This window comes from Apaloderma vittatum, unplaced genomic scaffold (assembly GCF_000703405.1).
Source record: "Apaloderma vittatum isolate BGI_N311 unplaced genomic scaffold, ASM70340v1 scaffold8111, whole genome shotgun sequence".
Classification (NCBI taxonomy): Eukaryota; Metazoa; Chordata; class Aves; order Trogoniformes; family Trogonidae; genus Apaloderma; species Apaloderma vittatum.
This window is the reverse complement of record NW_009698484.1, coordinates 42,694-56,588: the sequence shown is the minus strand read 5'-3', so window position 1 is coordinate 56,588 and position 13,895 is coordinate 42,694. Positions and strand designations below refer to the sequence as shown.

General features: G+C 38.3%; 1 protein-coding gene across 1 annotated transcript; it reads left to right on the top strand.

The window, feature by feature from the left end:
- Window positions 1-10,010: 10,010 nt before the first annotated feature.
- On the top strand, window positions 10,011-13,671 carry LOC104280396 (alpha-N-acetylgalactosaminide alpha-2,6-sialyltransferase 3-like; the record flags this gene model as incomplete). The annotated part of the gene is made up of 2 exons (XM_009878034.1): window positions 10,011-10,277; window positions 13,262-13,671. Coding segments are annotated over exons 1-2 (677 nt in total), but the record flags the coding sequence as incomplete, so codon positions are not given.
- Between the last annotated feature and the right edge of the window lie 224 nt (window positions 13,672-13,895).

The window sequence follows — 13,895 nt, the reverse complement described above, 5'->3', positions numbered from 1 at the left end:
CTGGACCCAGAACAGACCCCTGAGGAACTCCACTTGTCACTGGTCTCCATGTGGACATCGAGCCATTGACCACAACTCTTTGAGTGTGACCATCCAGCCAGTTCTTTACCCACCAAGTGGTCCATCTGTCAAATCCGTGTCTCTCCATTTTAGAGACAAGGATGTCATGTGGGACGGTGTCAAACACCTTGCATGAGTCCAGGAAAATGACATCCGTTGCTTTTCCCATGTCAACCAGCGCTGTAGCTTTGTCATCAAAGGCCACTAAATTAGTCATTTATTTCTGTTTTGGAAACGATTTATTTGTTCTTCATCAGTTAGTTTTTTCTTTCTTTTTACATCTCTCCTCTTTTACCCCAGAGTCCATTAAAGCTACCAATTCTGCATTTTAGCCATATTCCAGTACTGGTGGAGGCACAGAACTCACGACATCGGTCTCCAGGCAGGATGTGATATAGATCACGTTGTATTCATTGCTTATGGGCCTCAGAAAGAAAACCTATGAGGAAGACTTGGCTAAAATGTACAGTCTCTACAAATATCCTATGAAGCAGTGAACCTAAATCATTCAAAACAGCCAATTTAGCAGTCCTGGGGCTAGTCCACATGCGCCAGAAAGGAAGTTGCACTTTGCCTGCCCATACCCTGTGCTTCACTGGCTGGAGAGCACTTGTGGTTATTATCTTAGGTCCATCTGGATTCTAGTCTTGCAACTGTGCCTAATAATGTTTTATTTGAAATAGGATTTATTATGTGTAGATTCTGTGCAGGATTGTGATATGACATTCAGATGAAATCTTATCAAGCCATTTTCGTTTTAGGAATGTTTATCTCTCCTGCTGTATTTTATGTATGATTTTGTGTGAGACACACAGTAGGAGGAACCAAGAACAGAAAAAGAAAGAGAATAATTTCCCACTAATTATTCGACTTTCAATGGTTTTTTTTCCATTTGTAGTTTGGGATTTTTCGTTTGTTTTGTTGTTATTGTTGTTTTTTCCCCAGTGATGAACAGTCCTCACTATTAAAAATGTGTGTTCTCTTTTTCATTAAAATTCATCCAATTACTTCTTGGCTCTTAAAGTGATAGAATTATAGAATTTTTGAAAAAATAGGTTAGAAAATAACCTTGGAGTCCATCTTGCCCAACATCATCTATAAAGATTAGGTCAAGTCTGTGCCTTATCAGGCTTTGGAAATCTCTAGGGTTAGAGAGACTGAATCCTCTGGGCACCTGTTCCAAAGCTTAATTGCCCTCTGTTATGAACATGCATTCCCTGAAAGACAGGATCTGTTTCTTGTGAGAAATATGGAGCTCACCAGAATTCCTTCTTCAGTATATCTCCCTTGATCCTTTTTCTAGCCATAAGGAGCACAGCGAATATCTGAAACCATGTATGATGGGGTAACTGAAGACACACACACTTCGTCTGTAATTCTGCAAGTACTATGACTCAGAGAAAGGGATGCCAAAGCTTTTACATTTGCTTTGTAAATATTTTCTTAAAATGAAATTAATACATCTTCTAAACTCTTCAAATATATCTCTCTTGCTACTTTTAGTTTGGTTTTTTTGTATATATAAATACATTGAGTTTTTAAGTCACTAAGACTGAGTCACTGAAGGAACATAGAACTAACATGACTGTAGAACAGTTTTTCAATGTTTACTGTTCATAAAAATGAAGAAATGCTATTTCTGTGCAAGCTGACGTTCATTGCTATCCTCTGGACTTTTACCTCAATGTCAGCTGTAACCTGTGTGGGCATTTCCTCCTTTGGATAATTATTTTATAGTTAGTTGATGGCTTCAGTGGAATTTTTTTTTTTGTTTTGATTTTTTTATTTAGCTGCATAGTATAGTCCCTCCAAGCTTCTTCATGGCAGTGGGGTGGAACTTAGCCTCTCCTGTTCCTGATGTGTGGTTGTAAGCTGTTGAGAACTGGAGGTGCAACAGAGCCCGTAGCATGGAGCAGCCTTGTTCTGAAAGGAGGAGGAAAATAGAGGCGCAGCCTGTTTGCTGTAGAAGGCAGTTGTCAGTCTCTCATTCTCTCTTCCTTTGCTGGGCCATCAGCTGACATGTATTTCTCCATATTCATAGTGCCAGCAAGCCAAAGCAGTCAGCAGGTGGCTGCTATCAGAGGGCACCAATTTCCCTCCTTATGGCTATGCCCAAGAACCTGTCTTGTCAGAACTGCAGTAGTCGTTGCTGTAAGTTGGAGTTACAGAGCAGCTGATGGCTTTGGTTTTCAAGTTTTCAGACAATAAAGAACCTGCTGTTATTACAGCCCTTGGAAACATAAGGAATCACAAGCTTCATTAAAGTTAACAGGTTTAAAAAACTTGACACAAACTCTGTGCACTCACAAGCAGGGTTGAAACGTAGCATCTGGCTTAACCAATCTGATGTCTGCAAGAGCAGGAAGCTAACACAGTCTCCTAGACTTCCACCCCAGAAATAGGCTTGAGGGGGAAATACTTTCGTTAGTCATCAGGTAAGCCCCTATAAAACAGAACATCTCTATGCATGCTCACATACAAAGAAGGAAGACTGTTATCCTACTTTTCATAGGTTGAAGTAGAACCACAGCTGAAAGACCTCTGCTGCTGCCCAGGCAATGGAGCAGCACCATGATCTCGTAGTTGCACAGAACGTTTTTTTTCTGAGCAATTTCATTTTATGGTCCCATGTCTAAATTTATTCTTCAGCATAGAGTATGCCTTCTTGAGCCCAGCCCTGCACAAATTCTCAGCCCAAGCCGAACACGTCACATGAGAAGTTTCCTTGCTGTTTTGCTTGCTGCTAAGTCTGTTTATGGATAGAAAACTTTTCCATCTATTAACTGAGAATCCAAATTTCCCTTTTCAAAATTCAGGCATTAGGGAAAGTCGTGGCTTCAATTATGTCAGCAGCAGTTTTGCATTTGGCTCTGATGGAGACTATGAACGTGCCATAGATTTTCTTAGAAAGTCAGTGTATAGGTACATTACAGTGATATTTTTCTTCTTAAGATGTGTGAAGGACTAAAATCAAATTTCTTCCTTAAAAATTAAAATTTTAGGTAGAGAGCTATATGATTTAACTACCGATTTTGGAGGTAGCCGGACTATGTAGCAGAGAAAAGATTGACAGGGTTTATTGTTTTCATTTATTAATAAGATTTTGTTTTGCAATTGCTTCTAGCATGCTTCACCTCATAACTTACCACCTCATGTGTGTGTGTGTCTTATTCAGCACCTCCTCAGATCTTGATCTTGTTCTGAGCTCTGTGGTGATGACACACAGACCTGCACGAGGTCCTGGTGACTTCGCTAAGATCTGGCAGAGGTTGCTGTGCTCAGGGGCTTTTCTTCAGCAGAGGTTTTTAAGTGAGGGGGAACTTGGGCTGGTGTGGGATGTTGTAGTAGCAGAAGCTGCATGAGGAAGGAGAACCAATACACGATGATCTTTGAATTATTTACAAATCATTCAATCCATTAGTTCCCACTTGAGAGCGCTTACAAAGTTGTTGCAGGTAGTGTTAGTCCATTATACAAACTTGCCTGTGATGATTTCTGCACTATTTAAAATTTGGTTAGTGGACATATACACTGAAGCAATGATGTAAAAAGCAGTCGGAAGAGAGTATAAGAAACAGACCTTTAACTTCAGAGTTTTAAAACATGCAGTGATGCTTCAACAGCTTCCATTAATGACTTAAAAGACATTAAAATAAATTTTTCTAATTATTTAAACAGAACTCTCTGATCCAGTTTAAATTTCTGTCGTAGTGTCCAGTGCCATAGTTCAGATATCTGAAAAATTATAATTTAGCTTTGTATCTTTCTGCAACTGAAATGATTTAAATATCTTAAAATACATGTAAAAAATTTTTTTGGACTAGGAACTTGTAAGTGAATTTTTAACCTAAAATGACATTTTTACAGAAGTTTTTAAAGCTGATAGTTATAAAGCAGTACAGTGAATATTCACAGTATACCACTGAGGGGAAAGAAATGAATGTAGCTAGAAGCAAGTATGTAATCTTTTTTAGATAAGGCATCCTGCAATTAAAAACACTGGACCCAGAAAGCTTCTTAAGGCTTATTTTGTTAAATGAAAAATGCAACTAGTTTTAATGCTATTGTAATAAACCTTATTGTTATTCCTGGCATGGATATTGTTTTTTTTTCATTTCAGAAATATGGATAATTAGCATTTTAGCTTATCACTTTCCTTCTATGCATACAAATAATTTCACAGATAGACCACCAAGAGAGACAAAATTAAATAATAGTTCTAGACAGCATGGAACTGAAATAAATTAGAGGTTAGGCTTCCAACCTGCTAGGTGGAAAAAAAGGGAATATAAGGTAGTTCTGTCAGTTTTTGCTGCTTGCCTTAGTATCATTTCCCCATATCAGAACCCAAATAAATTGACCAGAAATAAGATGTGAACTTCATATTAAAAGTCCTATAATTTATTTGTGAGTGAAATTATTTCAAATGTGTTCACATTAGAGGCCTAACAGGTTTTTCTGTGATTCAGCCAAATAAGTTCGTAGATAATGGCCCATGATTAATGGTGAGTGCTGATAATAAGAGGTTATTAGAGAGAGCAAACTTGGAACAAATCTGCTGTATACATTATATACTTTACTGCCATCTGTGGGTATTTATAATAAATACAAATTAAAGTCATCAGTTACAGAGTAACCAATGTTTTGCATATGTGACAAAGAATTCCTTAGACATAGTCTTACGTTAGTCAACTTTTTAGCGTATAATTCTTGTTAGTATGTTTTCTGGGTTTTTTTGCAGGGATACTTAGTATTATTTGCAAAGAAAAAAACAGCTTTTGTGGAAAGAGTCCTTTTGGCCTTGGTTGCTTTCAAGGATGTCATTTAAACTTCACTGTGTGTGGAAGGATTATGCGTTGTACGTTACCTGTACTCTACTGCCATGCGTGGTATTGGATGTGAGAAATTGTTTCTGTCCTTTCACACAGTGATTCATTTGCTATTCAGTCCATGTGCTAACAGTACGTTCCCTCCTTTTATGTCTCCTTGAGTTGCAAGTGACATTTTACCTCTGTTTTGCATTATTCGCCAAGCAAATATGCCTTGCTACATACAGAAGCAGAAAAGAAATGCTATATAGAGAATTGTAGAAGATAAAGTAAACCTAAATGTTATAATACCAATAACTTGCTGGATCAGGTGGTGTCTTTTTTTGTGGGTAGCAAATACAGTTTTGGGGTGCTGTAGTTAGGATCAGCTGATTATATTGCACTGGAAGTTGTGTCTGAAGTTTGATGGACAGTGTGTGGTTTAAATGGTGTTTCTCAAGTAACTTTTGTGCACAAAATTCAAGAATCATGTGTTACTAGATTCAGCAAGCAATATTTGGTTGGGAGAATTTCTGGCTTTTGAACTATTACGAAGCCATAATACTTCAAAGGCTGTATATTTGCAAATGAGTGATAGATGGAGTGTCACAGATATTATGGTTATTTATGGTTATCAGCTAAACTGCTGGCATCAAGTTAGGGGTACTCCATAACTAATGTACTTTTTTTGGTTTTCTTTTTTGAACAACTGGGAAATTAAATTTTTTTGCAAGCTGATTTTCACACTGAGTGTTCTTTTAGTGCCTACCTTGTGAAGCTGCTTTATGGGACATACATGATGGAGTTTGTCACCGTCCCATAACAATTAGGCATTCAATCCTCATCTTTGTTTGACATGAACATTTCCACGTATGTTCTTGGATGTATTTGTATTTTTATCCTGCTATTTTAAATGCCAAAGAAGATTCTGCTTTTCTTTCCCCTCTCCCCCCCAGTACAGAAGTGTTAACTATGTGCATTTGGAACTGTAGGCATCTGTCTACAGATGTCAGGGCTTCTGGTTACCTATAAGCTGCAGTATTATACGCTGGAACAAATGTATCTCTTTCCATCTGTTTTCTGCTTAGGCAGTTGCAGTTTAAAGGAAGAAAGCTATTCCTTCTGCCTAATGCTGAGTTATTTGATTGGCATGTCTGATAAAGCTTCCTTCACAACAGTTAGTTTATACCTTAACAAATACCTTTAGATGTTTTTTCTCTTTTACTAGATTTTATTCCCAAGCCTCATGTATTGTCTTACTGGCTATATATCGGTATTTTACTTTTTCTCAAACCCTCTTTCCCCTTACATCTTTCTCTTTTAAACATTAATATATTCTACCTTTTCATAGCGTGTTTCATAGAATCATAGACTGGCCTAGGCTGGAAGGGACCTTAGAGATCATTTAATCCAACCTCACTGTCATGGGCAGGGACGCCTCTCAAGCAGATCAGGCAACACACGGGGACCAAATGGGGATCGAACCCGTGACCTTGGTGTTATCAGCACCAAGCTCTAACCAACTGAGCAATTCTTCTCTTAGTTTTTTTTCCTGTCCTCTTGCCTCTTCTGGTATCCCGCTTCCTTTTATTTCCTTCCCCTTTCATGACATACTCATTCATGTTAGTAAGAGCACATCTCTTCTGCCATCCTGCCTTGGGAGAGGAGAATTACCAGCCACCTGAGAAGCAAAGTAAAATATGGCTTCTGCTGACAGAAGGTGCACATGCAGGGCAGGTCCTCACACATCCTCCAGGCAATGTCGTGGGGCAAAACTTTTTTCACCTGCCACTCTCTCAGAGCTCGAAGTCCCGCAGGGCTGTTGACCATCAGTCCTCCAGAGCTCTGCTTCTGCTGGGTCTGTTGTACCTTTTGTATTCGAAACACTGAATCTGGCAGCTTTTTTCCTCAACCCTCTGTGTAGAGACAGAACAGTTTATCCTTTTCTTTATTTACTCTCCACCACCTTTCTATTTTTGAGTCTTTTTTGCCAATAGAGTTAACAGGAGTCTTTCAATATTTTATTATTCCAGAAGAAAATGCTCATGTAGGCTTTATTTAAAAGGTGTCAGTTCCAATGAAGTTTCAGCTGGAGATCAGGAAAAAAGGCAAAAATGAAAGAGACTGTTCTGTTAATGCGAACTACCATGCTTTAACCTTTTCATAATACAGAAAAATGTTCATTTGAAGGAGCATTTTAGTTCCTTTTCAGAAAAATTATTTTTAAAAAATAGAAAGTTAAGACATTTGATCAAGCTGGGTCAGATTTTATTCAAATTTTATTTGATTTATTTATCAAAATTATTTATTTATTTATCAAGAGGGATATTGTCTTAGACTTTTCAGGTTTTGTTTTGCATTAGAATAGAGGAAAATGCTTCAAAAGATCTATTTTTCTTCTTTATAGGTCCTATAGTTGAACATGTTACTGCTCAGAGTTTACTCACATATATTTGAGGCATTTGTTTTTGAGGTCTCAGTGTCACGAAATGTACTTGATTCTTGCATTGTTTCAGGGCTGCCTTATTCCCAATAGCAGCAACAAAATCAGCAATGTTGTGATGAGCATTTTCTCTGCTATGTCTTTGAAAGATGTACAAGCTAGCATGGAGTAACTGGAGCTGTCTTGAAAGTGAGAAAGATGACACTGCATCACTTTGCACTGTGGTTCATATTTGGAAGGTTTGGGTTTGTGCAATGTTTTTTCCTACCCAGGAGAAAGCAAGTTAAAATGTTTCAAAAATATACTTGCCAAATGGAAGTTTAGATGGCGCTGAAGACTCTGGTATGCGAGTTTCAAGCTCTGCTGAAAGTCCAAGCTTCCTTCCCTTTTCTGTCTCTTTACCATTCAATCCACAAGATACTTATTCAAGCAAAGGGCTGATACAGCCCTTTTTAAGGAGCTGTAACATGAGCTGAAAATCAAAGAATAGCAGTTCTGTAACAACTGGATCAGTGTACATAGGAAGAATTTCAGTGATGATTATTTATTCAGTCTCTTACTGCAAGATTAGTCGCATTATGTGGCTCCTATGCATTCCTTTCCAATTCATTCAATTTAAATAAAAACTTCCTGCTAGCACTTATGTATATATCAGTGACAGTCATCCAAATAAAATATCCCAGGTACTTGAGTCTCAGGAACAGTCTTACAAAGTGGCAGATCATATTCTATTTATTTAGAAATGGGATGCATGTTGACATAGAGCTTATTTCAAAATAATGTCAAAATGTTAAAATCTTTATGAAAACTTAACATTAAATTTTATGAAGACAGAGACATTTGCTGAGATGTGATGCTGAGGGCTAGAACCAAAATCAACTGCTAAAGATTAAAAAACTGCAACCCTACCACAGGAGGGAGAGGATAAAACCACATACTCAGGGTAATCAGACCTGGGTTTTTTTTTATAATTTTTGGGGTTTTATTGCCTGATGTTTGTTATATAATATGATTTATATACAGTGCTTCTGAATGCTGTATTAAATTGATAGCTCTTGCTGGGTGAACACGCAAGTATTATCTTTCTTTTCTTTAAATGTGCTGAATTTTGTCTTAGAGAAGTCTGGCAAGTTTTTCCTCCCAGTCAGAGGTCTGAAGAAAGTGAGTAAGTATGGATAAACCCAGCTTGGTTAATCATCACTGAGACACAGGAAAAATTAAAATACGTTTTTTGCTTGTAAAGTAGAAAAAAGCAATAAAAACAATGCCAGACGGTTAATGCCTCTCTTGTACCTTTCATTTCAAAGACCTCAAAAGAACATCAAGAAGAATAAAGGCAAAATCTATTCCCTATTGGCATCATTATAAATGTTGTATCCTCTAAAACTCTAAAGACATCCAAGAAGAGTAGAAGAATAAATGGCATTGAAATAAAGGAAGTCTCTCTGGAGCTTTGTTCAATCGGCTTTGTTAGAATTCACTCAAATAGGATGATTATAAGAAAAGATCTCATTTGTTTCAACATTAAAGGAGAAAATTAATATGTGGTGAGCTGCTAATAATTGCCTCATTATGTAGTGAATGGGCATTGCATCCAATTTACAAAATTACAATCATATTGTTAAAGTAACAATTGGGAAAGTTTAATCTGAAATTCCTAACTATCTGTATGATTAGTTGAGGGACTCATGGGGTGAAGCAGAGTTGGTGGTTGGACTGAGCTCTTCAGCGCACCAGCAGCCTGGAGTGCGAAGAAGACGCAAGAGAAATTCAGCTTTTTATTAGTGTAAATTACATCTGCTTAGGACCTGAGCTAGATCTGGTCCAGCTGAGGAGTGAGCCTGGCAGTCTCTGCTAACATGTGAGCTCGACATGTGAGTGCTCTGCCAAGACATTGTTTTATTGGACTCCACTGACTTGTGCTGAAATACTGGCCAAAAGGTTAAGAGACCTGGGCTGAGGTCATCCGTTCTCGGGACTTCAGCAGACCTATAGGTGTGTGTTTGGGAAACTTTATGATCCAGGATCTGTGCCATTGGGAAACCCACTCATACAAACTGTAGCTGGAATTTCAGTCTTGGTGGAGACATTCAAATGGTGGTGGAGCTGTTTCAAATTGGAAAGTAACCAATTTTCCAAATATTGAAGTCCTCTGTGGAAGAGAATTGTGTTTTCTGACCTACTTCTGGTTAGATTTGCTTGTGACCTTTTCTAATTCTGGCTGGTTTTGTTATTTAATGATTTGACCTTTGATTCTGTGAAGCCACTCCAGTGCTAAATACGAAGATTTAATAACTAGAACTGTTTGATAAGTGACCTTTCTTACACAGCTATTTCTCTTTCCAAGAGAAACGGCACTGTTTTGCAAGTTCACAGTTTTAATTATCTTTTCTATTGTCTGTAAGCTTGCACAGGAAATGGAAAGGTCAGACATTTCATTTTCTTTACTGATTAAAATATAAGTGCTCCTCACCAGTTACAATGTATCATTCAGGGAAAAGATGGAACAATTTGTCAGAATCATGCCCAGCTGCTCTGCTGCGGACTTTTACATCCTTCTGGTCAGCAACAAAATGAATAATTTTCCAGAAGCAATAATAGCTCGGCCCCTGTGGTGTTTAGAGGTGAAATACATGGCCAAATACATGAAAAAAGGTGAATGGTTCTCTGTATTCTTTTCTGTAGTTTGTATATCTACAATGCAGGTGAGCGAAGATCTTGTGAAAGGAACAAGTAAACCCTTAATTGATGTTCTTGGTCCAGAGGTCATAAACAGTAACGGCACGGGTATCTGTATGGGACTGCCGGTCTGTATCAACCCTATTGCTGCTGGACCACCTCTGCAGATAAGAGGGCAGCCTGCACTGCCTGCCAGACCCATTTTTGGTTTCTCTGATAAGGCTGCTGATGATTTAGTGTTTAATTGCTATCCTGGTGTTCGTGATGTTGACACCTGTAAACAGATAGTATCAATTGTGAAACAGATTACCAAGGAGGCACATTTCCTTTAATTTTCCTTTTTTCATCTCTCTGTATTCCAGTTTCTGCGGGTAAGATTTTGTTCTCTGCTTCTGTTCATCTTTAATACAAAAAATACAGCACGTTAAATGGAAAAGCGATTGTTTCTTGTACAGGTTAGAGTTTTCATAGGCAACCTTACAGCCAAAAATCTGCATATAGGAAAAGGTGTGAGTGATATGGGACCCCAGAGTATGGGATGGGGGGCAGCAACAGCACATCACCCAAACTCCTCACAGGTCCTAGGGAGCTGTCAGCTGTGTCCTATTTCAGTGGCAGAAGTAGCAGTCACAACTACCCAGGGGCTTGCCAGTTTCAGACCCTTGGGCACCCAAATCCCTGTGCTTGAATAGCTCTGATGAGAGCCACCTGACAGAGGAGCTACGTTTGAGCAGCTTTTGAGTCTTAAAGTGATGGGACAGCCATCACTGAGCCAGGGTGTAGTAACAAACAGCAATGTCATGTTAAATGAGAAAAATAGGAAAATTGTATGTGGATTACTGAAACCGTCCCTTTTAACTGTGATACTTATAAAGCTGCACTGTAAGCTGCTGGGCTGGCTCTGTATGGGGGTTCAAAGAATAAATATTGATCTGTGTTTTCTCATATGTTGAGGAATATATGATGCAAAAAGTTACTGAAGTCAATGAATAATTCTGGAGTCAGTCTGTCATGAGTGTCAGTCTCCTAACTCTCTCTGGGATCTCTGTTGGGAAATATGCATATTAGGACATATAAAATTTCTCTACATTGTAAAAAATACTTATTCTGAGATAGGGCTGGGAGGGGTTAAGCCTCTACTGAAGAAGAGCAGATTATATGTTGGCCTAGTGCAGGCATTCAATATTATGAAAGCACTTTATAAATTGGAACAAGATAAATGAATCACAACAAAAGAGCTAGAAAACCAAGGGACACAATTGCACGAGTGAGTGTACTCAGTTTATTCGAGCAGAACAGTTATACTCAGTGAATAGAAAATGTGCAATGCATTTCTAACTAAGGTCAGAAAATCAAACAATTCCAAATTTAAGATAGCAGCTCCATTTTAATGGCAAAGGAAGAATATTGTGGGAGAAAAAAAAAGAAAAAAAAACACCAAAAAACAACAGTAAGATTGGGACAAATTTAAATGGGACGAGATTCTTGACCAAATTGGCTTTTCCTATCTAGCAGTTTCATATTCAGCATTTGTTAGTTTGAAAGTTCACCCTGTAAGCTATAAATTAATCTACTGGGACTTTAACAATTCACTTCATGTTAGGATGTGAGTTATGCTTATGGATTTGTTTAGGTCACCCAGCCATGTCCTCATAATGTATCTTAGAGAGGATTTCTGTAACTAAGCAGTAAACAGAAAGACTGTTGTGTTCAGCTGCATCTCCTGGGATTTCATCCCTGCTGTCAGAGCTGTGCGGGACAGCTCTCTAAAACTGCAACAGCTATAAAAACATGCATGGTGTTCTGTAAAGGAAAAATTGCCAATGCTTTTGCATGCAGGCAGGAATCTTTAACTCTTGATGAAAAGAGGAAAGAACTTTCTCATCAACTACTCACACGGAGAAATCAAAGCAATCACAATAGAAAAGTCAAAACTTTTCAGTTGTGAGGTGTATTGCAGAAGTCTTGCAGAATGCACCTGAGTTCAGTAAAATATTTGTCACTCAAGGATGAGATATTTTAGCTGTTATAATTAGACTCTCTTCAGGTGTTTATCTCTCATCCTTGTATTATGCACCGTTATCAAAGAAATTTGATGTTTTGTCAGCTACCATATCCTGAGGTTATAGGGGTCAAATGTAACCAGGATATTCATCCATGTCAGCCAAGTGACGTGTGATTTTGAAGGGAAATAACCGCAAGTCTGATCAGAAAAGCACGTAGCATCCTGTCAGGTTAAGTGTCTGAAGATCATGAGAAGAATTATTCATAACAAACATTAAACTTCAGTTGGGAAGCTCCAATTGGGAGCATGCCTCAGGGTCAAGTCTGTGATTGTAAAATTGTAGATGATCTGTGGCCTGGACTGTATTCTGCAGGTTTTTTTTTTTTGATGAAACTAGTTTTCTTTTTGATCAAATTTCTAACCAAATTTTAATACTTTTAATACAGGCCATTTCCTTTCTGTCTGGTACAAAAGAAGCAGAAGACATTTGCTATTTATACTCTGACAAATGGAACATCAGATAGGTCCCTATATCTCTGTTAGACCGGTAACTAGTCCAATTTTCACTTCATACTGGAGAAATAGTGCCCTAGGACGTGGTCAGGAAATACTATCTTTGACTTCAGTTTGCCCAGGATTAATTTCCTGGTTTGCATGTCACCAGTCCATCTGCCTCTCATTTTTCATGGGTCATAACCGTCCTCTGGTGAGCACAACATAGTCCTCTGTCTACATCTCCTTTCCAACTGCAGGTTTTTCATACTGTTAGATTGCTTTATAGCGTTACATCTCACAGCTGATTGCTACAACAAATTTGGGAACTATTCATTCAAACATAAACACAATCAGTGTAGAGTTAAATTTCCAGCGTTACATTTTCTGTACTTTTTTCCTATTGTTAACAAGACCTTGTTAAAAGAGAAGGCAGCATTGATCTACATATTTATTTTTCCTGCTTCTTTCTTTCATTGTTTTCTAGTGGAAAGAGGTGAAAAAGGAAATTTAGAGATGAAAAAGGAAATACTATTTTTCTAGTGGACTTCACAAGGTGGAGAACAAAGGAAAATGTTGGCACCGCCTTTTTCACTAAAAAGGATTGCATACAGAGTTTTGTAGTGGTAGACATTTTTTACCAGCTCTACTTCATGGGGATTAAAAGGAAGTATTGCTATTAATTTGTTGAACTGTGCCCATCTTCACTGAATTTTCAGTCTTCCTGTTTTACAGAGAAAGACTTGCCATATATTTTTGTTTTCTTTCTTCCAGCCTCTACAACTTGACTGCAACCTTTGTGCCATTGTGTCAAATTCGGGACAGATGGCTGGCCAGAAGGTGGGAGCTGAGATAGACAGGTCTTCCTGCATATGGAGGATGAACAATGCTCCCACAAAAGGCTATGAGGAGGATGTTGGGCAGAGGACAACCGTGAGAGTGGTCTCTCATACAAGCGTGCCTCTCCTACTCAAGAATCCTGAGTACTTTTTCAAAGAAACCAACAACACTGTTTACGTGATCTGGGGACCTTTTCGAAACATGAGGAAGGATGGAAATGGCATTGTGTACAACATGCTGAAGAAAACTGTTGACAGCTACCCAACTGCCAAAATCTACGTGACAACAGAGAAGCGCATGAGTTACTGTGATGCAGTATTTAAGAGGGAGACAGGAAAAGACCGGTAAGTCCTAAATGTGAAGAACAATTATAATGCTTGACAAAAGATACATGAAAAAAGTCGATGCTGGATGCCAGCTACTAAATGAGTCCCCAGATATGTTTTTAATGGATTGTTATATGATTTTGACTGTTATAAGCACTTGATGAGGCAGCAGCTAGGCCCCATTTACCCCACCTACGCTACCTTCTGTTCTTTCCATTTCTGTTGGCTTGAGTCCCAAAAAT